At 41.6% G+C, this 23,328-nt stretch overlaps 1 protein-coding gene across 9 annotated transcripts in view; it reads left to right on the top strand.

Moving 5' to 3' along the window:
* LOC308193942 (glycerol-3-phosphate acyltransferase 3-like) overlaps nucleotides 1–14,123 on the top strand; it is a 35,301-nt gene extending 21,178 nt beyond the window's left edge. For 4 of the 9 annotated variants that reach the window (XM_080589133.1, XM_080589134.1, XM_080589132.1 and 1 more), the window contains 11 exons: nucleotides 3,066–3,138; nucleotides 4,642–4,912; nucleotides 5,573–5,647; nucleotides 6,340–6,429; nucleotides 7,349–7,442; nucleotides 7,726–7,841; nucleotides 9,637–9,692; nucleotides 10,039–10,124; nucleotides 10,591–10,719; nucleotides 11,871–11,950; nucleotides 12,197–14,123. In XM_080589133.1, the coding sequence (XP_080445259.1) occupies nucleotides 3,099–3,138; nucleotides 4,642–4,912; nucleotides 5,573–5,647; nucleotides 6,340–6,429; nucleotides 7,349–7,442; nucleotides 7,726–7,841; nucleotides 9,637–9,692; nucleotides 10,039–10,124; nucleotides 10,591–10,719; nucleotides 11,871–11,950; nucleotides 12,197–12,311 (1,152 nt within the window). In that variant the 5' untranslated portion in view covers nucleotides 3,066–3,098 and the 3' untranslated portion in view covers nucleotides 12,312–14,123. Of the gene's footprint in view, nucleotides 1–119; nucleotides 2,236–3,065; nucleotides 3,139–4,641; nucleotides 4,913–5,572; nucleotides 5,648–6,339; nucleotides 6,430–7,348; nucleotides 7,443–7,725; nucleotides 7,842–9,636; nucleotides 9,693–10,038; nucleotides 10,125–10,590; nucleotides 10,720–11,870; nucleotides 11,951–12,196 lie in introns of those variants that run through there. The other 5 variants (XM_080589136.1, XM_080589135.1, XM_080589137.1 and 2 more) reach the window with 3 other exon arrangements.
* The last annotated feature ends 9,205 nt before the right edge of the window (nucleotides 14,124–23,328 follow it).

The raw sequence follows: 23,328 nt of genomic DNA, 5'->3' as shown, positions 1-23,328 counted from the left end.
ATGCTTTTAATTTTTGTTCGGTTTTTACTTATCTTGCTCATTTGACTTTGTTAATATGTTTTTGTGAGTCACTTTGGTCAGTGATTATCACCCCTCTTCTACTTGGGAATCAAAAGGCAGGTGCCCTGAGGTATTCAGAATCCCTTAAGACAGTACAAGCAAGCTGATTTCTGGAAATGCTTACCAACTGACAGGTGCCTGTTCATGTCGGAGCATTGTGGGCGAGGTGAAGGTGACAAAAGACAAAAGAAAGGAGAGAAGAAAGTGAGGCAATGGGCTTTATTTGCATTTTTTTTTTTTTTTTTTTATCTCTCGTGCCTTAGAGCTATCCTTCAGGATATCAGGGAGGGGGTGAGGACCAGCAACAGAGTATCATAGAATCGTATCACAGAATGGCTTGGGTTGGAAGGGACCTTAAAGACCACCCTGTTCCAACCCCCTGTCGTGTGCAGGGATGTGCCACCCACTAGGTCAGGTTGCCCAGGACCACGTCCAGCCTGGCCTTGAACACCTCCAGGGATGGGACATCCACAGCCTTTCTGGGCAGCCTGTGCCAGTGCCTCACCACCCTGCAAGTGAAGAATTTCCTCCTAACCTCTAATCTAAATCTCCCTTTTTTTAGTTTAAAACCATTCTCCCTTTTTCTGTCATTTTTGCCTGAGCAAAAAGTTGCTTTTCGTCTTTTTTGTAAGCCCCCTTTAAGTATTGAAAAGCTGCAATGAGGTCTCTCCGAAGCCACCTCTTCTTCAGGCTGACCATCCCCAGCTCTCTCAGCCTTTCTTCATGGGAGAGGTGCTCCAGCCCCTTAATCATCTTTGTGGCCCTCCTCTGGACCCGCTCTATCAGCCCCACATCCCTCCTGTGCTGGGGGCCCCAGACCTGGATGCAGCACTCCAGGTGAGGCCTCACAGGGGCAGAGCAGAGGGGGACAACCACCTCCCTCCCCTGCTCCCCACTCCTCTCTTGGTGCAGCCCAGGACGCAGTTGGCATTCTGGGCTGCAAGCACTCACTGCTGCCTCATGTTGAGCTTTTTGTCCACCAGAACCCCCAAGTCCTTCTCTGCAGGGCTGCTCTCCGTGAGTTCTTCTCCCAGTCTGTGCTCATCTCTGGGATTTCCCCGACCCAAGTGCAGCAGCTTGTACTTGGACTTGTTGAACCTCATTAGGTTCATGTGGGCCCACTTTTCTTGCTTGTCCAGGTCCCTTTGGATGGCATCCCTTCCTTCGGGTGTATCATCCGCACCACTCAGCCCGGTGTCATCTGCAAATTCGCTGAGGGTGCACTCTGTCTCACTGTCTATGTCACTGATAAAGATATTACACAGTATCGGTTTGAATTTAATGAGTGGCTTAAGTTTGCCACATGTCTACCTTCACTTTTTTCACAACTTTCTTGTTGCTGTGCACTATCTTCTTTCAAATCTTCTTTCATGTCTCAGTGTGTGGGCTGCAGGTTTTTTTGACACCCCCTGGGTCCCCGCTCCTGAGTGACTCACCATGCATTGTGACAGGTTGAGACAGTTGATGTACCAGTTCAGCTTTCCCAGGGATAAAGTGGTTTTCTGCTTTCTGGAACAGCTGCTGTGTTTTAAATTTATGCTGTGTTTTAATAAAATGTTCCAGTATAGATAAGCCAAATGTCTGTATTTTATTTTATTTTATTTTATTTTATTTTATTTTATTTTATTTTATTTTATTTTATTTTATTTTATTTTATTTTATTTTATTTTATTTTATTTTATTTTATTTTATTTTATTTTATTTTATTTTATTTTATTTTATTTTATTTTATATATCTTCTGTAGTGTTATATCAGATGGATTTCATGGAGTTGCAAATATCACACCACTGTGCCTATTTGGCTTCCCTGTTTTTTGTTTGTTTGTTTGTTTGTTTTTAAGATGGTCAGCAACAAAAGTCAACTGAAGGAACTACAACATCCTGTTTACAACATCATAAACTATCCCTTTTTTTTTTTATTTAGTTTAACTTTGATAGCCACAGAAGGAGCTGGTAGGGACCATGCAAAACTTGAGGGTAGCAAGAAGCTAGCTGAAGTTAATGGCACGTGCAAGTTAGTAGTGTGCCAGGTGATGAAAACTTCGTGATCAAGCTGTGTGGTGATGTAAATGGTTGTGCATGCCAGTAAGATGGGAAATAAACTGTTCAGCAAGAGCCTACCGCAAAGTAGAAGGCTGGAGTCTTATCTGTCGTAGATGGAAGAGTTCGTGCCAGGTGAGGACATATGCTGAGTGGATCATTGATGCCTTAAAAATGATCACAGCCTCCACACGAGAACCTTAAGTTCTTTGTTTGGTCAAATATATTGACTTCAATAGAGGAGGATCTAGTACTCACGAGAGCTACTATTTGGACGTCTATATATGTATTATGAAAACATTATGTGCCAATGTAAAGCTTTAAGAAGTAGGCATGTTGGTATATTTGGCATATTGGTATATGCTAATTGAGTTCAGTGCCAGTCTGCACAGGGAGGAGAAATTTGTTTTTTCTCAAAAAGGTAAAGAGAGGGAAGGGTAAAAGCTGATTACCAGAACTAAAGCTTTAGAAGTGCTGTGGATAAGAAATGGTACATCTGCTGCCTTCTGTTAATACAAATGGCACAGATGCCCTCAGGCTAAGATAATGTCTTTTATTCTTTAAAATCCTTTTTGAGGTCTTTTATTCCAGAATGTCTCTAATGTCAGTGATATCATTGTGCATCGCTGTATTGCCTGAAGCTGACTAGGGAAGAGAGAGTTTGGGACTCATGGACTTCACAGAGTCTCACAGATAGCTCAGTAATTTGGTTGAAGAAAAAATAAAATTGCCAAACTCTTGAAAATGAGTTTGAACCAAATGATCTTTCACGACAATGGCTACAGGTAATCAGTGTAACAAATGAAATAGGAGGCGTTTAAGACAGCCTTCGGGCTGAATTTTGAAATACATGAGACCTAGCTTCAATAAAGGAGGCTTAGACAATTAACGTAGGGACATTGCAGACTACCTGGAAATGACAAAATGAAAACCATCAACATCTGCTTTTCTTGTTTTGGGAACAGTGGGCCACCCTGCAGATTGAGAAGGGAGTAAAAATGCAGAAGGCGCTGGCACTTGAAAATTTAATCTCCAATGGTAAGAATGAAGGTGACACAGCACTATTCATCTTGTATAAGGGCAGATGCTTTAATATCTTACACAGGAAAAAATGGTTGATATAGAGTTCAATGAGCAAGTAATTGCTGATTTTGTAAACCAACAAAAGAGACCTTAAGTACATTATAGGCAAGATAGCTATGAATGATTGAGCCTTCTGAATAAAAGGCATTTAAGAGACCAGTGTGAGTAGAGAAAGGCATTACTGATAAGCTTTTGGGAAGCTGTCCCATGTGTATTTTGTACTTTCTGACTCCGTCAGTTTGGTCTGCATAAGATTAGGAGGAGTGAAAATTTTTTGCACGTGATGTTGCTCTTTATGGGTTTTCTCTTGCTTCTTATACCTCCCAGCATGCAAAAGATCAAGTCTCAAGTAAAGCAGCTACACCATCCCATGGATCGCAGACACAGTTTGCACTCTTTTCTAGGCACAGGGATAGAATCTGAGACAGTATTTTTTTTTTCTATTCCCTCCTTTTATTTCTTCTTTAGTCACATAGACTGTTTGGTTTCTGAACCAGTGACTTTCAGGACTGATGACATTTTGTGCATTGAAGGTTTGACTGAAGAGTAGCTGGAGGAAATTTTGTGATTCTGATCCATTAGTAGAATGCTGATTAAGTCACTTTAAATGAATTTTTAATAATGCATATTTAACGCTCCCCCTTTAAAATCAAAAGCCAAAACCAACCAAAAAAAAAAAGTACCAAGTATTAGCTGACATGAAACAATGCAATTCTAGTAATTTTAACCAGCCAGGTAGGAATCTGATCTCCGAGTGACCTCAGCAAACTTCACTGAGACTTTGCTGCGTGGCTGTCCTTTGAGGTGTTAATTTTAAAGATGTGAAACATGAATTTGTTTTCCTTCTTCCTCTGCAGTGCTTTCATGTCACTCTGTGTATAACTCTGGAAAAAATCTAGATGCTTTCATGTTTCTTGCTAGTGAGGCAATTCTTAAAGGAGAGGGGATGGGGAGGAGATGTCTCCGAGAAAAAATACCAGAGGAAGATGTTTGTTACAGCTGGGAAAATAGTATGGAAAAAGTAAAACTATACACCAGCAGCAAGAAAAATAACAATATTAACACTGTCTGGCTTTGGGTCAAGAGAAGAGGAGGGATCTGTAATCTTGCCAGTACTCTGTTGACATTTTGAACTGTGTGTACTTAAGTTGTTTGATAAATGGCAGTGAAGTAGATGTTGTGCTCAAGCTTTTATTTGCAGCTCACTCTGAACACTTGTCTCCTTTCTTCAACATCTTAGTAGTTTAGTGTGATATGGTATAGGATTAGAGAAGTAACCTGTAGAATTAAATGCCAGTATATAAGCAAAGCCTACCAATGCAATTATGATGCTTAGAGTGGTAGGAGAGCCAGGTCTAAAAATCACGGTCATTTTACTATTTTTACTAAGGGGAAGGAAGACTCATTTCCTCATGCAGTTGCCTTGTTGTTTTTCTTTCTTTGTTTCTTGCTACAAAGGGATCATCCAGAGAGAGGAAACCTCCATGGAAAAGGAGATGGCTGGCCACCACAGGGAATACTTCCACCTTGGTGACGTTATGTACTTTGCCAAGAAGGCGTGTGAGGCAGTGGCAGAAGATGAAGTCACCCGGCGCTTCTCCTCAGAGGAGCTGCTGTCCTGGAATCTCCTCAGCAGAACCAATGCCAACTTTCACTGTGTCAGCTGGCAAGTGACTGTTGTGTGGATCATTGGGATCCTGATTCGGTACTGTCTCCTGATGCCTTTTCGGTGAGCCAGATGTAATTTGCTGGGATTGTTTTGTTTTTTTTTTTTTAAGTGCTACTTTTTATGGATGTTGTAACATCATGTGCTATTGACAAGTGCAGAAATGAGAATGTAGCAAGACTTTTTTTTCCAGGGTGCCATCAAAACCTCCCAGAGGAAAACTAAAAAAAGTGCTGAAGATGTATGTTTCTTATGTTCTGTATTTTTTATTAGCATGCAAATGTCTTTATTCATTGAATTTGTTTTTTAAATCCCCCCACACCTGACTTGATAGCAATGATCTGGAGATCTTTTTGTTACGTAAAATAACAGCTGTTTCAGTTGCTAATATTAGGCTTTAACTGTCTGAATAAGAGAGGAAGATTGTATGCTGAACTCCTGTGATGGCTTCTTTACCACCAGATGTCTTGAGATCAAGGCTTACTTGTTTTTGGAAGATTGGCACTGGGCACTACAAGATTTTGTACTCAGTGGAGGATTAACTGAATGAAAAGCTGTGCTCATATCCCATTGGCCTTAACTGCTTTCTATTGCTAATTTGTTGCTATGTATGGTGGAGAGAAGCATCCTATAAAGGAATCATAGAGTTAAAAGGTTTTCTGGTTAAGATTACACTTACCATTTTGTTTCTTATCAATTAATTAAGATTATTTTGTTTTGTAGCATCTGCTTGGCTTTCTTCAGCATCCTCTTGCTGGTCTCTGCAACTACGGTAGTAGGACAGTTTCCAAATGGCAGGTAGGTGTTTGCTGAGGGCTCTTTCCATTTCTCCTACATTTCTTTGAGGAACTGAATTTTAGGGCATTGGAACATAAGCGTACTTGAATTTGGAAGATTAATATGTACGATTGTGGGATGATTTTAGTCTACTCTTAAGCCATGGAGCATTCTGTGTGAGAAGTACAGCAATGACATCTGAAAGCAGACATAATGTAACCCAGGTAGGTACTGCTGAGAGTCCATTTAGAACAGTGAATAAAGGGATGCTTTACTCGAGTCAGAACAGGGCAAGTTAATTTTCTACCATGAGCAATTCTGCATAGAGACTCTGATAAAGTTATGTCCTGTCAGTGTGAGCAACTTAAACGGGATTCAATAGCTAAGGATTTTTATATTTAATTAATGTTAATACATGAATCAATAGCAGTAGCTTTCAGAGAAAATCTATAAAACAAAACCCCATCTATAATCTCATAATGTCTTCTCCTCTGAATCTGGTCCTTTTAGAATAGATCTGAGTAGAAGAATGGACCGACAACTCTTCTGATAACTAGTAAGCTCCTCCTATGTGGTGATGTTAGCGCAATAAATCCTCTTAGCATGGTCTTTGTAATAATGGCAACTGAGAGTAAGTTGGAAAGTTTGCATTATAATGCACTATGAGTGACTACACAGAACTAGAAATGTACGTACAGCTTCCTTTCTTCTAGGGTTAAGTGCTGGCTGAGCAACCAGGTTCAGATGACGTGTGCTGCGTTAGGTATCCGATGTCTGAGTGGTCTTGTTCAGTTCCACAACAGGTGAGTGGTTCAACTCTGCTCTTGCTTGTTAGGCATTTTGTACAGTACTGGATGTCTCCAGTGTCAGAGGAAGATTTTTATTCCATTATTACACTGCTACTTGGATCATAGAACTTGTGTAGGTCATCTAGGCTCTGTCTGTCTTGATTTCAGTGAAGAAGTTTGTGTGCTCTGCTGTGTTTTCTGTTGTGTATTGGCAGGGTATGCAAAGGTGGACTAGCACTCTATTTTTCATTATAGAAATAGATGTCTTTCTCTATTTCTTATTAACATGTAATTGCATAGAAAAACATCATTGTAAAATGTTCAGCCGTTCTACTAGCTGATTTGTTTGGTGACTAAGTCTTCACACTCTCATCTGTAGTAACTTATGGATGGTAATTTAGTAATTTTTTTTCTAGTATCATGCTTGCTGAGTTGTCGATATGTCTGCAATGGAGGCCTCTGAAATGTTTTTTATTGGCGTTTCAGAGAGGAACCAAAGCCATCCTTTAGTATTTTTGACTTTAAAGTTTTAGTGTCTGAGAAGTCTTCAATACATGCCTCTGTGAATGTTCATGTATGCAGCTAAAATGCCTTTTCCAGTGATGTTGCATATTCTCAGATATAAGGAAACTGATTTTGATGAAAACTAGTAAAATTTGAAGGGACTCTCGAAAGTATGGGGAAAGATGACTTAGCTGTTGTAATGTATAGCCAGAAGTTTTAACACACTTCAGAGTAATATTAATATTTTAAATCGTCTTGTTTAAATCGTCTTGTCTTCCACTTGCTATGAATGTACAGGTAAGGTATGTGCATGACATTTTTTTGTCACTGAGGGTCTCTTTTGTGGATGTACATTCCTTGGATAGATTACCTGATGGGGCTTGCAGTCTGGAGAATATACATGAAGTGATGACTTTCCCTGTCGTTGCAGGGAAAACAGACCACGGAAAGGAGGCATCTGTGTAGCTAACCACACATCTCCAGTAGATGTTCTAATCCTGGCTAGTGATGGATGCTATTCCTTGGTATGAACAAGAGAGTTTTTAAATACCGGTAACGTTGAGATGCTCGTAGATGCAGTGTTGGACAAGAGGATGAGCTTACTGGCAGAGAGAGTGGGATTTTATAGCATTCAAAATCTCCCATTTAGGACTGTGATGTAATAGACACAGTGTGTGCACACTTCTGGCCAAGAGAATTGGTATCATTTGTGAACAAGCTCAGAAATTGGTTCATCTTTAGTTAGATTTTTTTCAACAAAATATCTGTGTGTTTTTGCTAGTGACTATTTTATTTTTTGGCTTGCAGGTTGGCCAGGTACACGGAGGGCTTCTGGGACTTATTCAGAAATCTTGCATGCAAACCACTCAGCATGTTTTGTTTGAACGTTCAGAAATGAAAGATCGTCATCTGGTGAGAAAAAGGTAAGGTAGTGAGGCGTTTGCTTAATTGTCCTGTCAGGTCTAGGAATTAATTGTGAGGCCCATTCATGAGCTGAGAGTGTTCTGACCTTGCATCTCCTTGTGGCAGGCAGCTGTAGGTTGTTGGCTGTGTAAGGTTTTAAACTACTCCATCAGTGAAAGTGCAGTGTGTAGCGTTCCTCTTCTGAATTTCCGATCGTTTACCCTGTAACCACTGGGAATTTTCACGTTGGTACAATCAGTCTTCCTGCCCCAGGCAGGACCCTGCTCATTCAGTTTCAAGGGTGATGATTCTGGATGTCAGGACCAAAATTGCAGTTCTGACAGCACATCTTTCCAGAACATGCCTTACCCTGACACATTTTTTCATCAGCTCTGAGCATCAGAAGGCTGGTTTTGTCTGCTGTGAGTACAGGATAAAGGGATAGTTGCCGATAATACTAAACTTTAACCTTAGGCTTACCTGTTTGCTTGTGGAGATAAACAGACTATTTGAGGGAGCCAGCGACAGCCCATTAGCAACTTCCTCAGTTCTCTTCAGTCTTACATGTGGAAGTTTGCAGAAGGAATTAAGCAAAGAAAAAAAGATCCAGGTACCACCCAGCTCCTAGAAGCTGGAAGAGCATCCTGGAGAAGTGTTCATGTGTGTTTGTTGCCTGTACTGCTCTAAAGGCCTGCAGTGCTGATTTCTGGCAGAGACGGTGTATTGGACTTGAAGGCCATGAGAAGGATAAGACTCAGTATAGCAGTTGTTAGCCTTTTAGGTGTTCAGAGAATCTTCTTACTCATGCAAAATTCTCATGAAATAGGGTGCAATGCAGCTAACATGAAGCAAGTATCTATGACAGTTAGTCCTTAAAAAGGGAGATGGTCCCCCTATACTGGATTGATCTCTGATCTTTTTTGGAAGCTGATGTTTTGTTTAGGCTTTTTAACACAGAGTGGGCAGGCAATGCATGCTCTTGATTCATAGGAAAGGCACATAGGTATCTTGAAAACCAGCAGATTTTGTGCATCATTAATCAGCTTTGTCATAGAAGGAGATCACAGAATCATAGAATCATAGAATATCCCGAGTTGGAAGGGACCCATAAGGATCATCAAGTCCAACTCCTGGCACCACACAGGTCTACCCAAAATTTTAGACCATGTGACTAAGTGCACAGTCCAATCGCTTCTTAAATTCAGACAGGCTTGGTGCAGTGACTACTTCACTGGGGAGCCTGTTCCAGTGTGCGACCACCCTCTCAGTGAAGAACCCCTTCCTGATGTCCAGCCTAAACTTCCCCTGCCTCGGCTTGACCCTTCCTGCGGGTCCTGTCGCTGGTGTTTATGGAGAATAGGTCACCTGCCTCTCCTCTCCCCCTTGTGAGGAAGTTGTAGACTGCGATGAGGTCCCCCCTCAGCCTCCTCTTCTCCAGGCTGAACAGGCCCAGTGACCAGAACGCAGATCAGCTTCATCAAGCAGGACCTGCCTTTCATAAACCCATGCTGACTGGGCCTGATCGCCTGGTTGCCCTGCAAGTGCCGCGTGATGACACTCAAGATAATCTGCTCCATGAGCTTCCCTGGCACCGAAGTCAAACTGACAGGCCTGTAGTTTCCTGGGTCCACCCTCCGACCCTTCTTGTAGATGGGCGTCACATTGCTAGCTGCCAGTCGACTGGGACCTCCCCCGATAGCCAGGACTGCTGATAAATGGTGGAAAGATGACAAATGTTTAGATTCTTAACAAAAGTCAAATACGAGTCTTCTGTGAAAATGAAATATACACTAAAATTTTATTTTCTCTCCACAGAATTAGAGAACACATTGAAGATAAGACCAAATTACCCATTTTAATTTTTCCAGAAGGTAGGAAACAACTGCATAGATTTTATTGCTCTGCTCACTTTACACTGAGTGCAGTTTGTCATATCCAATCTTTATGACTGAGGTGTTTATTTTTAGTGTGTAGAATTAATTAGCTCTTGTGAGATACGAGAGGTCAGATTCAAATATTTTACAACAGCTCTACGGCAGTCTATTTGTCATTCTGTGTAGCATAATGAGAGAGAGAATGGGCTCTGGGATTATGGTACTGAACGAAAGCTTGCTTTCTCTCTAGCAACTTAAGTCTCCTTTAGGCAGTGTAGGATTCATTTGCTGATACCTTCTCTTAGAGTAGATTCAACTTTTCCTATGTTTCCATTCTGGCTAGGCACCTGCGTAAACAACACATCAGTTATGATGTTTAAGAAGGGAAGTTTTGAGGTAGGAGGGACCATCCATCCAGTAGCAATCAAGGTAACGTATTTGCAATTTCACAAACATGGAAGGATTTTTTTGCAGATGGCTCTCAAGTCAGAGAGGCTGTTTGTGTGCAAACCTTAAAAGGGGCTTTGTTTTGTGGGAATAAGGCACTTAAGCAAGTCCTGAGACAATTGAATCTTTTCATGATGCAAAATGTCTTGCAGCCCAGTGCAGTATGGAAAACAGTTTGCTGAACTTCTTTAGCAACCTGAAAAGTACATTTGGAAATGCTGTGCTGCTTGTTCAGTCCTATCTGGCCTTCTGTCCTAGGTCTACTGGCTTTTGAGGGTTAAAGGCACGATACTAGTAATTGCACTATTCTCTTGATGTTTGCAAGGCTTTCAGAATAGCTTTAGCCCAGTCACTCTACCTCTTCCCCTAACATTCTTTCTGAGCATAGGCCTTAAATCTCTTCATACCAGTTAGAAGGCAAAACATGCTTGTTCTTCTTGTCTTCCAGTATGACCCCCGCTTTGGAGACGCATTCTGGAACAGCACAAAGTATTCCATGATGACTTACACTTTTAATGTGATGACCAGCTGGGCTATTGTCTGTAACGTGTGGTACCTGCCACCAATGGTCAAAGAGGTACTTAAGCTTTTGTGTGTGTTTTGGAAATGCTCATAATGGGTTTCTGAGAGGAAACCTGCATTGTTTTTCACATTATGTTAGGAAATCATTATTGACAATCTAGTGGAAAAAGGCCAGGCAGTGACACTGTAGTCCTAAAATTAAACCAAGGTTGGGAATCAGGGCATGTGGCCTATTAGGACAATGAAAGCCATCCTAATACAGATCTGCATTTCCTTCTCTAGGATTCATGGTGTGCTCTTGGAGTAAATTAAGCTTATATCTGTGAAGGCTGTAAGCTTCCTATAGCATAGTAATTTATCTGTGCAGTAGATATCTCAGAGTTCTCGTAGCTGGACAACTGAAGTACAGTCACCATTCATACCTGCTGGCTGCAAAAAATAAGCTTATCTTTGCGCAGCTAACACTACAAAGCTGGCAAAACTTTACAAGAAGGGTTTGCATCTTCTCTCTAGCTTGCTTCTTCTTTACAGTCATTTCTGTTTCCTGTTTTTTTTTTGTTTTTTTTTTTTCCATAATGAGATCCTGTGGGACACCTGAAACAGCAGATCAAGCCATGTAACAGGGGTATATCAGCTCTGGGCACCAACCTGAAGCTGACAGTGAAGGCCTTTGCTGCAGCACAGTGCATTCTGGTACTGCCTACCCCACCCCTTGCCCTACTCTAGTCTTGGCAGGGAGGCTGCTGTAATGCATCTTCAGAGTCTTCTGCAGTTCAGGCAAACAGACCCTTGCAGAACCATGATAATACACTGGCACTGAATGCGCCCGGCCCCAGCTCTGTTGAAGGCACCCCGTCTCCTCTGAGGTGATCTTGTCAGTGTGTTAGCAGCTTCTTGGGGTTAGACCGATGCTGTGGTCCTGGGTGCAGATACATCCCCTGCTCTGGCCAGACCTGCGACCTTGCTCTGTGTGTTACCTTGGATTGCCACGGAAACCATAGAGCCTCACACTTGGTTCTTCTTGGCCCTGAACATGGCAGACTCAGTGTGCTGACTTGCCAGGTGGCATTCCTCAGGATCAACTGGAATATTACTGCTGCACACGTTTGTCTTGTGGCATAAACCGAAGTGTCCGCTCTCTGACAAAAGGTGAGAAAGTTTCTCAAGTGAGAAAGTTGCACAGCAAATCATTGATGTCTTTTTTAGGAAGAAGAAGATGCCGTTCACTTTGCCAACAGAGTCAAGGCTGTCATCGCTGCTCGAGGAGGAATGTCTATACTTCCTTGGTATGAGGAAACTTTGAACACCTTTGAAGTGGAGTTAAAAATGTATCTAGGTGTTTTGTAATTTAAAACTTAAGCCTGGAATCCTTTTAAAATTTCTTCCATGTTTTTGGCAGTACAGATCACTTAGTGTTGCATTGCAAAAGCCAGCATTTAGGGTAAAGTTGCTGTGACTATGCCACATAAATATTATAACATTTTTCTGCCTCTGAAGTGAACTCAAGGCTGTTTCTTATCTGTATCTTTCAGGGATGGAGGACTGAAAAGAAAAAAGATCAAAGAGTCTTTCAAGGAAGAGCAACAGAAAAAATATTGCCAGATAGTAACAGAAAATGGATCTGTGGGAAATGGAAATGTTTATTAAATGGTATTTATTTTATCTCATTTTTTTTGCAGGACTTAACTACACAGAAAATGGGCGCTTTTTTAATATTAAAACCCACATCCTTTCCTGCTGACCCTGTAAGATATTTTGCATATGACGCAGCAGGGAAGCCATGAAGAGATAGTATTTTTTTTTTTTAAATAAGGATGTCAATTTAAAAATAGGAATATTTATGGTATACTTGAGAAATTCTGTGCAATGATGAGTGAGAAGAATCGGTAATAAAATTACTTAGGTTCATTAAAACACCATTTTAAGAAATCTTTGAGTTACCCTGAAGACTTACCTGTTAATTTCTTAACTTTTAATAAAACATATCTGTCTTCCCATCCTGTATGGGCAAGCTGTTTTAGTTGTTTTTCTGTGAGCTGCAGGCACTGTGTTGCTGTAGAGATACACCTGTTATATGAGGAGACATGGAGAAGTTCAAGAAAACGTTTTGAGAATTGCAAGTTGGAGATGAAGAGTTGGATGTCTGAGGGAAAGAGACAGTTGCTGACCTTACTCTCGACGTCCCAAGACAAGGCATTACCAGGTAGGAAGATTTCCAGGGTCCCACTGATCAGCAGCAGAACAGCAGCAATGGCAACGTGTCCCAGATGCCTGGTTGTGTGACAAAGGGATAAATTAGTGTAAATCAAGGAGAATGACCTAGGAAAATATATCGTAATTTTAAATATTTATTTTGTGAATTTGCTATATCCCTTTTTGTATCTGTTTGCATGCATTGCGCAAATTAAAGAAAACACATCATGGCTTCTGTTATGCTCTGTTGTAATTATTGCTGGACAGCCACTGGCTTGTGTTACCACTTGATGTGAAGGCTGCTGATTGCTGTCACAAGCCTACCATCCACAAATAAACACAGTGAGTACACTTAAAGAATCAGAGATGTAAATACTCCTGTGATCTGTATGTCACTTAGAAAGCACACACAAATAGGTGTTACTTTGCTGAAGCTGCTTGAAGACACGAGCCAGTAAGGGTAGTAAATAAGGTTTACATTACAGCAGCCCATTGAGTGAGGTCTCAGCAGAGATGGAGGACCACAAATACACATGCACAGATTTAGTACTGCCCAGCCATGGAGAGTTTAGGGCTTAGACATTAAAAACTAATATGCATGTTTGGGGGCTGCTGAAGGAGGTGGTAACTCTCCTACGGCTGCTTGACACAGCAATTAGAAGAGAACTTCTGCTCTTATGTGGCCTGGTCTGACGTATCATCCCAGGCTTTAGTTTCTATAAGTACATGAATACTCTCCATGGGTCAGTTGGTTCCAGCTTCAATATTGTGTATAAACAGCAGGAGAAACAGCCTGTTTAAAAAGGCATTAGCCAACCAGGTAGGAAGAGTGCTAGCAGAATGTCTGCAGAGGAAAATTGCTTCAGGCTTTCCTAACAGGAAAGAGGTCTGCTCCTTCCTGTCTGTAGGAAGCTGTGCTTCCATTATCCATTAAGTTTTTTAACTTAGTTTCCTGGCATAAAACTCCAAAATGCTGTAACAGACTATCTGTGTAACTACCTCTTCAATGTGTCAGAGTTTACAGCTGGAAATACTTCTATATGAATGGTACCTAACAGAGGTAGCAGTTGTATGTGACAAGTGTTGGGAGCATCCTTTCCACGCTACCATGTTCCTTCATCCCGCTCAGTGATGGAAGGGGAGAGACTACAGGTGAAAGGTGGGAAGAGATGGGGAGACCAGGAAGAACTGCTGGAAAAGGAATTTTCCCAGTTGGGCTTGGCTTTGCAAGACGTTAGGAGCTGATGATGTGTCTCTCTCTTCCTGTCCTGCAATGCTTCCCCAGGTTACCAAGAGAAGAGCTGTTGGATGTGTGATCCTTGTTATCGTTATAACTTGTCTTGGGCCTCTGAACCTGCAAGTATCACGTGTCTCTTGTTCCGCTGTGGGAGGAGTGGGCTCAGTCAGTGTGTGTGTCTGTTTTCTCTGCCATCTTTTGGCTGTCTTGACAAAAGAAGCTAAGAACTCTGACAAGTAGGTACTTTTATACAGAAACGTGACATTTCAAGCAAACGATGAACCCAAGGACTTGTCAATGACAGCTGAAGTGTGCCTGTTTACCTGCTGGTAAAAATACCAGCCTGATTTCAAATAGAGATTGTTTTGTCTTACCCTGCTTTGCAGAAATGTTTGTTTTTTTAATGGCGTTTTTTTAACCTACCCTTTATCTCCCCCTTTCCTTCCTCTTGATACTCTGTGCATGATCTGTATTTCATTTGCATTTTTCAGTAGTGGCCTTTGGCAAATGCCTTTAGCTGTGGTTGTATACTGCCCTCAGAATGCTGACATTGTGGAGGAGTTGGTTGTTTTCCCAAAGACCATGGATAAGTATGTTCTCCTCCTCCAGCAGGAGGACATGCTAGCAATAAAAGATCACGTTCTCATGATAATTTGTGAGTGTGAAGTTGGTGAACTGCAGTTTATTTCCTAGGAAATGCTGTTCTTTCATTGAAAGAACTCATGTTTGTTACTTCCTTTTTCTGTGCTTATCATCTGCCAGTCTCCCGGGAACCAGGCTTGAAGTTGAGGTCCTTGTTTATTCTATACTTACGCACAAGCAGATAGAGCAGGGCCTTGTGGTTAACTGTGCCAAATGATAGGTCTAGATGGAAGAGAGGATTTTTTTCAGTGGTCCTAGGTGTGTTCATCCCATACTTCTGAGATGCCTAAGGTAGTGGGCTGTGTGTTGAAAATCAATTTCTGTCAGAATGCAGAGTCTTAGAGAACAAAAGTGGGTCCTGGAGAGGTCTGCAGCCTTAAACTGCATTGGTGCTGTCCTGCTTCTGCCCTGAGTGGAAGGCTGGAGCTGCCTTCCCTGTATTTAGTCTTGTGGCTCTGAATAAGTAAGGGTAACTCCCAGAACCCCATAAAGGGTTGTGAGGTCTTTATTGTCTCTCCTTCCTCAGGTAGGCTTTTGACACCAAAGCTTGTGAAGTGAAAGAGTTTTTAGGATGTTTGCATTACTACTGCCTAAGTCTTCCTTGGTGGGAAGTAGAACTTGTAAAAATGATTTATGTTTTCATCCTGTTATATTAAATGTGAAGAATAAAACAGCTTGAGTATCTGGTGCATATTTCTGGGTTTTCACTTCCGGACTAAGATGAGGTTATTTGGACATGACCATTTGTCACATTTAAAGTATATTGTGCCGCTTTGCTAAAAGGGTAAAAGTAACCTGAAACTTTCCAGTGTGAATGCAGTGTAACATAAGTTTACATCCAATTGACTACCACTACCTTAACTTCTCTGAGCTGGTATTTTAGACAGCTTCTCTAAATTTCCTGGGCTTCCAAGAATTTACGTGAATCAAATAGCAAAATCGATCAAGAGTTTTGCAGTATAATTTTATAATTAGGAGACATTTATAATTTATAAATATATATTTTTTGCAGTAATATTTAAGGGATGTCTGAGTGCCTGTTGTTTACTAGGAGTACAGCTCAGATTTAAGTATCGTAAATTAATTATAACAATTGTAATGTTACAGATACTTATCCCTATGTTGTCTAATCAGCTTAGTGACCTCTTGGACTCTGTGAGAATTAAGTCACAGTTGGTTAAAACACCTAATAGTCTTTTGCTGTAATGTATCTGCGTGTGAGTCCTTGGTCTCATTTTCTCCAGAAGTCTTTCTACATCTGTGTTAAACCTTTGGGAACATCTGCAGCGCTCTTCTCTCTGGCTTAAGCTGACACGCTCCACGTTAAGGGGAGATGCCTCCCTCGCTCCTAATTACCTGAGCCAGTCTGCGTCGCATCTGTTTGATGGACTTGATGTTATTTTAAGAATTTGTTTTGGTAATTGTATATACGCCTTTTATAAGACGAGCTTTAAAGCGTTTAAAGGTAATGCGAAGACTGCCATCTAGTGGCGCCTACTTAGTGCTAGAAAACTCTCCCTTGTACATCTTTCTTAACGTTTCATTTATTGTGGAGATGCCTTAAAATGTGATGAATAAGCCTGCTTATTTTCCTAGATTTCTGGGTAACAGTGAAAACGTAGAAATAACTTTTATGCCCCAAACACCAGACCTTTGACCATCAGTTGTGGTATAGTACAAAAGCAGCTTATACTTGTTCCAAGTTAAGTTTGCCAGTGTTGCATGGGGTTTCCCCAGGCCATCTCTTTCCTGTGACAAACCAAATCCAGAAATACTTCTGCCCTTGAGATGCTTCAAAATCAGGTGTGGGCCTAACCCCTGTGCTTTGATTTGTACTTGGAAATTGAGTGGAGGCAGGCTGCAAGCCTGGGATGTTGGCGAAGGCAGCGTAAGGGCAATGTTCTGAACTTGTTCCTGCCAGTACGATTTCCTTGAGCGGCAGTGAAAACCGTCATCGGATCACTCCAAATTTGGCTCTGCAGTGTTTTATCTCTCTTCCCCTTGAAGGGGCCTACCCTGAATGAACACCTGGGGAGCAGCCTGTGCAGCTTTACAGGAGGTGTTCATTTCTAGCTTCAGGGTGTCTAGAGAATATATCCTGCATATGTGCACAGTTAGAGGCTCGATTTCAAGTAGACCAGTAGTGGTAGGTCACAGACTGATCACAGGCAGAACCTCTGGGTTTTCTAGTTTCTGTGGATGACTTGCTTTTGGCAATGTTTATCCTGCAGTGAAAATCCTGTTTGTTCACCTGCTTTCAAACATAATTCCCAGCTTTGAAGCAAACTATGGAGATGACCTGTGAGGGTTTCAACATTTATCTGGTTTTGGAAAAGCAGGATTAGGATTTAGTGGAGCTTGTACAAAGACAGAGGCCTCCTTGGCTCTTCTCTTTTTGTTGTTGCTGTACAGATATAAAGGCTTTGTAGCCATTCTCCTCTCCCCTCCTCCTTCTTCTCCTTGATTTATTATTCTAATTAATGATGGCTCCTCAATTAGTGTACCAGACTTCTTTGTCAGCAGACTTCATTCTGATCAATTGTTATCAAGGCTAGCATTTAGTATATCCAATCAATACTATTCTATATAATGGCCATGGTATTGACCGACTTCTAATTTTACAGTATGTTGAGCCCTGCTGAACTCTTTTAATATGATAATTGCTTTACTAATCAGTAGTCATGATTTGGGTGCAATTGTGCATGATTGACATCAGCTGATATCCCTTGCTATTTGTATTTGACTGAAAGGAAGATGTGTGTGGTGAAACGTTAACCATAGCAGTGCATATTAAACACAATAATATTGGGGAAAATACTACATACTTGCATATCAGGCTGAAGTGCAGATCATATATGGCTAGAGGCAGTCCCCTTTACCCATATGATGTATAACTTTACAAGAGATAGAAGTATATAGACACAGCCAATAAAACTGTTATACTTAGATAACCACTCCATTGGTCATTCTTTTATTCATTTTATTTCATGAAATGCACCTGCGATTGATTATAAAGCTATGCATATATATATATCACAGATTTATTAAAGGTATCTAAAACATGAACTGTGCCTTTATGAAATGCAAGATTTAAGCTGGTTTCTATCCAGACGCCCTCTTAGACATTTGGTTTTTTTAATTAATATTTTCTCCAATGTCATACCCTTCCTCTTTGCATTGTGTTGCGTTACTGTTGGTGTGCTGGTGGCTCTGCTCACCAGTTGCACGTTATGAGCGATGAATGAAATACACCGGTGTTCATCCAACCGTCTGCTTTGTGCGCCATGCCAGGACACAGCTCTTGCTCTGGGACCAGGAGGCGGCAGCACTGTATGCAGGTCTAATGCTGCAGAGAGACAAAGATCGTTATTAATGTGTCTTCTGGGAAGTGCAAACCTTAATAGCACTTTGGTAAAAATAAGATGAAAAGGTAAGTTAATTTACTCACAGCAGCATGTTTTGTCCTTCCTTACAATACTGGCATGAACAGAGAGGAACAGTATCATTACAAATAGTAATTTTGTTAGATTGGAAGCTTAAACTACTAAGAGATGGCCAAAATCTTGAAATCATATATGTATACACATACACACACACATATATATACACAAATTATTATTTTTTTAATATATTTTCTCCTCATCAAACCCAACAGAAAGGCAGGTTGCGAGGCCTCAGGTCAGGGTGGACAGTAAAAGGAGGTGCCATCCTCCCTGTGTGCTCCTTTTGTTTGTGCCTCGGGCATGATACCAACAGGCGTCTGCTGGCTGGTCTTTTCTGAGCATTTTTTGCTCTCTGAAGACGGTGTCTGCACCTCCTCCTGTGCTTGATGCACGGAACCATGAGACTCCCACCAAATCCCTCCCAATTTAACACCATGGTGAAGCCAGATAGGCTGTCAAGTCAGTTGAGCACGGGTGCTTGGACTGTCCCAACGGGAAGACCATTGCTCAGTTGCCTTCCGATGCTCCTTTATTGACGCAAGACTAAGCTTTAAGTATGTGCTAAAGTGTTTTTGTTGTATAAAGGCCAGGATATTTAGCCAGTGGTTAGAACAAGCACTAAGGCATCCCACTGAAAAAAAAGTTTAGGTGGACAGCTTTCTCCAGATCTTCTAAAAACTGTTTCCATATAAACACTCTCAGCTGTTACATCCCTAGTAATAAAATCATGCTGTAGGTGGGAGGACAAATTCTCACAAACTCAACGCTTTGCTTACCAAAATGAAAAATGCTGGATGCTGAACACCCGTGAAAATTTGCCCTTGTGATGTACTTGTCATCATTGCTAACTGGAGATCGCTCCCTCCATATTTCTTTTAAAGCCAGCATTAAAGACTCAGGTTCTCACCTCTGCATAGGCACATCTGAGACACTCTAGGTTGCGTGGAACACGTGTGCAAGGCTGACAGCTAAATAATCTAGGAGCCATGTGAAGCCCGTGCCTTCTGGAATGACAGCCAGGTGGAATGCTGAAGGGCAGCCAAAGGAAGCGCGTGCCATCTGTGTGGGGGCAGCCCAAGTGCCCTATGTGCCGCCTTTTTAACAGGCACTGTAAACGTGTCTGGTCCTGGACAGTCAACCTTTGCACAGTGAGAAGCCGGGAATTATTTCTGGGTTTTAGGCTTGGATTTGGGGCTTTTGAGTTTAATTCAGAAGCATTCTCCATGTGTGACCCAGCACTTACTGGACGGAGGAGCACAGTAAGAACAGTTTGACCCGGGAGCCCTGTTACGTATTCAGCTGGGCAGGGGAACTGTTTGTGCCAAGGATGATATCATGGTTACTCAAAATAGAACAACTCCAAAGGGGGAAAAAAGCAAAAGCATGGCCCTGGGGCTACCTGGCCAGCTACTTCCGCAGGCATCAGGAGACTGGACTTTTTTTAACTTCTGCTGCAAATTGGTGTGCTTCAGGGCCCTGCGTGCCTTGGACATGAGGAGGAAGGCTGGAGTGCCTGAAGCAGTTGTCTCCAGGACAGGCTGCTGAACTGAGAGCCCTGGGCAGAGTTTGAGCCACGGTCTGTGGCTGCAGTTGTCTCTGCCGCAGTCCGTTCCCTAGTAGCTGTTTCATCAGGAATCCGCTTTGTTTCTGCCTGCTGCTGTTAATGCCATTTTTTGGGTGTCCACGTTTTCCCATATGTTCTAAAGAAAAACTAGATTTGGGGCTTTTAATGGGGTTCTAATTGTAACTGGATCACAGAGCTCCTAGAAACCATAATCCCTAACTTAAGGAATTTAAATTGTTTAGGATGGGACATGCTTGGGCACTGTTGGTGAAGTGCATGGTGCTTCTGAGCCCTGATCCTTGCTAGAGACAGCATGCAGTTTGCTGCAGCTGTCAATACATGCTGCTAGCCATAAAAGCTAGGCAAAAGCAAGACTACTGCCAATGCTTATCTGTATTGTCAGTGCAACATGAATCAGAGGTAGGTTCATAGAAGGTAAAATGCCATTTTGGTTCCGGGATATAAACTGAAGCTGAAATCATCTGACTCCTCAGTGTGTAAAGCATATCAGTTTTTACAGTGAGTTATAGCAAATGAAATGGTAGAGAGAAAGCATGACCTGCCTGCAATCAGAAGACAAACGCAAGAGTGCAGAATTCCCCTGAGTGGCTCACTGGCTACCTGCCATTACCAAATGGCAGGAGATAAAAGGTAGTACTAAGACAACTATGCTGTAAGGGACCATATTTATTTCACATAAAATACAGATATTTACATGATCTGAAGCTGATTGATATTGTGGGAATAAAAATGTTGTTTTTGCAGAGTTACATAGTTTAAAGGTAAGGAATGTGGTATTGAGATATGCTTGCAGTGATAAGAAAACTTAGCAGGCGACCTTGTAAAATGCAGACAACCTACTCCGTAGAGCAATTAGGTGAAAATCACGGTGTCAAGTCAAGTCAGATCAATGAAGAAACATTACCACTTCAAACAGTAAAAAAAGTCAAAAGAAATTTGAAATTGAACAGGCCGGCAACTGAAGGCCATGTATCGTCTGTGAAGCATCATATAGATTGTGAACCCGGATTACCTACTCAGTGGAGAAACAGGGGAGGGTCCTGGTCGTCGAAAAAGTATATAAACTGTTATGGAACTAGTAGGTGCGCTCCTGCTTGTGGGATGCCCGCCACTGCAATTGCGAATAAAATTGCTGCTTCACTGAGATCCGGGCCTGAGCCTATGTTATTGGCTACAGAGTGTTTCTCACAATATTCTGAAGCTGCCTGGCTCTAGTGACAGGAGACAAATGAACAGCTACTTCTTAACAGATCTGACCCACCCAAAGCCAGAAATATGTGCAATATCTTTGCAAAGGGAGGGTGGTGCTGAATGAGGCAGCTCTGTCTGGATGCTTGTCCTGGGTCAGTTCAATAGCATTTCCCTGCTCCCGGAAAGACATTTTGCAGCTACACTCCACAAAGCCAAACTCTACAGGCACAGGTAATCAAGCAGGATAAAATAACTACACCCAAAGGAATGTAAAAATAAATTGTTCAGAAAACGAGTGTACTACAGCTGACTAGAACATTATATGTGATTTTTCTTATTCTTTGATTCAGTTCAACTGTCACAATTACAGTTTATGCATACAGGGCTTTTGAAGCAAAAAATGTAAATACATTCTTCTGACGGTCATAAAAATAGATTAGTGCTGGTATTTGCAGAACAAAAATTAAGAAATCTGGTAAGATCCCAGAAAGATTTTTTTTAAAAAAGTCAACACACCCAAAGTTTTTGGATTCATTCGGAGAACCTGGTTTAGATAAACATGAGGCATTTAATTTCACCTTCAGCCTTTTTTGAATGCACTGACCGCACTGTGTGAAATAAGTCAAAATATAAGGTTACATGAAAATGTTTTCTTCCAATTTTATCAACACTGATATATTCTCATAAGATCTTTTTTTCTCATGGTTTGCACTTTCTACTAGAAAGTGTTCTTGCCCATGCTGAAAGTACGGTCCCAATACTTGAGAGAAAAAAGCAGGAATGGTGGCATTAATTTTAAACTACTTTATCAGTAGATAAATGATGACTGGTTTATAACTGCTCTACCTTTTTTACAAGACGAAGGGCACTTGGCAAAGACTGCAACTCTTTTTTGTTTCAAATAAGTAAACAGTTTTTGCAGTTAACAGCTAGCTAGTGTTTGATGGGAATGCAAGATAAAGAGAAATAAGAAACTTCAGCACATTCACTACAGGACTTTGCCAGCAGCTCTGTGAGGAGGATGTCAGGTTACCAGACATCTTCCCTCTGCGCTGTACTAGGCAAAGAAGAAGCTTCTTTAAGGAGCACAACAAGAAAAATGATTTTTCTCCAATTTAACCTTAACATCGCTGTGAATTATTCAGGTAAGGTTACAGGGGCAACCTGGATGCAGTAGTTTCTGTTGACATGTTCAGTTTTGCCTCTGTGTGGGTTCAGTTTATAGAGAGTGGCCATGCCTGAAATTGCACTCTTAATATTTGTTTTCACTACCAATTTTTTTCCCATTGTCATTTAATGACAGCAGGGATCCCAGCAGTCTTCCCTGCTGGAAAAAGAACAAATGCTGGTGAAGACTGTTCATTTCCTAGTCTTTGCTTATAGAGTTGTCGGAATCTGGCTGCCTCTGATGTCAGCCAGGACAGGGGGAGGTACAATAGCCACACCATTATAGTGGAAAAGTAACACCTGAATTCCTCGCAATGAATGTTAGGACAAGAGGTCTCCACATTTTCCTCTGATCTTTAAGGGACATGGACGAATTTCTGCTTTCTCTAAGTCCTGATTTTGCTGCATGGCATCAAATTTGACAGACATTGTACCCACTTCAAACTTTTTGTGTTTTACTGAAACACTGGTTAACAAGGACACTTACTGGATCGAAGTAATCCATTATTTTCAGTTTTGAAGGTTCTGTCAACAAACAAAAAATCTGTGTTGCATAGGTGTATCTATATTGCAACTCTTTCTACAGACAGTTATGTTAGATTTTACTATCCCAGTGAGGCAACTGTAAAGTAAAGGAGATGAAATCTGCATGAGAGATTACTGTCCACACACACATTATTTACCTGAGGAGCTGGATAGACTGCACTGTTGCTACCTGGTCGACACCTGTCCTTTGCAGAGATTTCAGCTCCCTGAAGCCCTGAGTAAACAAACCAACACATTTGGCCTCTGCCATTTGCACCTGAGATTCATCGGCCAGTAAGAACTGCCCTGTATAGCATCCTGTCAGTGAAGGCACAGAGAAAACGCAAATTTTGAATGTAACCCTAGGTCACGTGTTGGAAATAGTACCTGGTTCCAGAAATACTGTCCTTTTGTTTAGTTTCTGCTCATAACTGCTTTCTGGTTTTGAGCACTCTTACTCGACTTGTCCTTGTAGCCCTGACATGTTTGAGCAGCACTTGAGCTGCTGCTCTGCAGAGCAGGGACTCTTGTATTAAAGTGTGCGTGGCACGGACTGGGGCTCTGGTGCGACCACAATTAAACACTTGGGGGAAAACAAGCCTTAAGTGCTGGCTGACATCCTCAGACTGAGCGGAAGACTTCTTTTGGCGGTGGCTGTGCGCAGACACTGCACCTGCGATT

This window comes from Anser brachyrhynchus (assembly GCF_964034855.1).
Source record: "Anser brachyrhynchus genome assembly, chromosome: 4".
In the NCBI taxonomy this organism is placed as follows: domain Eukaryota; kingdom Metazoa; phylum Chordata; class Aves; order Anseriformes; family Anatidae; genus Anser; species Anser brachyrhynchus.
This window is presented reverse-complemented; position numbering and strand designations above follow the sequence as displayed.